The sequence below is a fragment of the Chondrus crispus genome, genomic scaffold (assembly GCF_000350225.1).
Source record: "Chondrus crispus Stackhouse genomic scaffold, scaffold_14, whole genome shotgun sequence".
NCBI classification, from domain to species: domain Eukaryota; phylum Rhodophyta; class Florideophyceae; order Gigartinales; family Gigartinaceae; genus Chondrus; species Chondrus crispus.
In genome coordinates, this window is record NW_005179015.1 from 275,187 (window position 1) to 276,064 (window position 878).

At 58.3% G+C, this 878-nt stretch overlaps 1 protein-coding gene across 1 annotated transcript in view; it reads right to left on the reverse strand.

Moving 5' to 3' along the window:
- The window catches only part of CHC_T00002475001 (hypothetical protein), a 1,345-nt gene extending 1,338 nt beyond the window's left edge, over positions 1-7 (reverse strand). The window contains exon 1 of the mRNA XM_005713732.1: positions 1-7. This exon is cut by the window's left edge and continues 1,088 nt beyond it. Coding sequence (XP_005713789.1) covers positions 1-7 — 7 coding nt within the window.
- Between the last annotated feature and the right edge of the window lie 871 nt (positions 8-878).

Here is an 878-nt window from a genome sequence, read left to right on the forward strand (position 1 = left end):
TTCCCATGACATAAACCCGGGCGCGCGGGGCGGCGGGGTGTTTGGTGGATAAATTGGGGCCGGGCGAGGGCGGCCGTTACGTCAGTGGGGACGGGAGGCGAGGCGACAGGGGCGGAGGCGGACCGCAGTTACTACAAGTTGTACTGACGTGTCTGAAGAGGTGTGGGCGAGGCGAGTGCGTCTCCAGTCGCGTGAGGCGGCGCGCGAGTGGACCGTCTGGACCGTGTCCACACCCGCCACGTAACAGCTCTTCGCGTCCCGCTCTGCCGACTGTAAACACCTCTTCGTCCGACTCGCGTCCTGACGTTCCGCACTGACTGCGCCGTATAAAACCCTTCCACTTGATGTCAGGTGGAAGGGTATTATACACGTGTGGTGTCAACAACACACGTGTCCGTCGCTGTCGTACTTGTTGTTGTGGACGGCAACATGACGAGCAACGCCGTCTCTCAGGCAAGGCACTACCCAAGGCAGTGAAGGGTACAGTAAAACCTCTCCGCCAGCACGCTACCTCGCCACAGTGCAACCAACACTCTTGAACAAACGTCTGCATGCTCCCATCCACCGCCATCCTCAACAGGAGCAACGATGATTCCATTCCCCCCCCCCCCCCCCACTACGAATAAACCCTCATGAATGCCTCAGAACGTTCCTCTGTCACCAGTAATACCAACACACTGTTCTAGTCCTGCTCCCGTTGAAGCCGAACCAGAGAAACGAGCCGGAGAAGGAGACGACCAAGGGAGAGAAAAGGTAGGCGAGAACGGCGGGAAGAAGAACCAGCATACGATGCGCTGTAGTTGATCAGCCTGTAGTAGTACGCCTTCGGCATACCGAGGAAGCGGCTGAGAGAACGCAATTTGTCAAGGGGCGAAGTC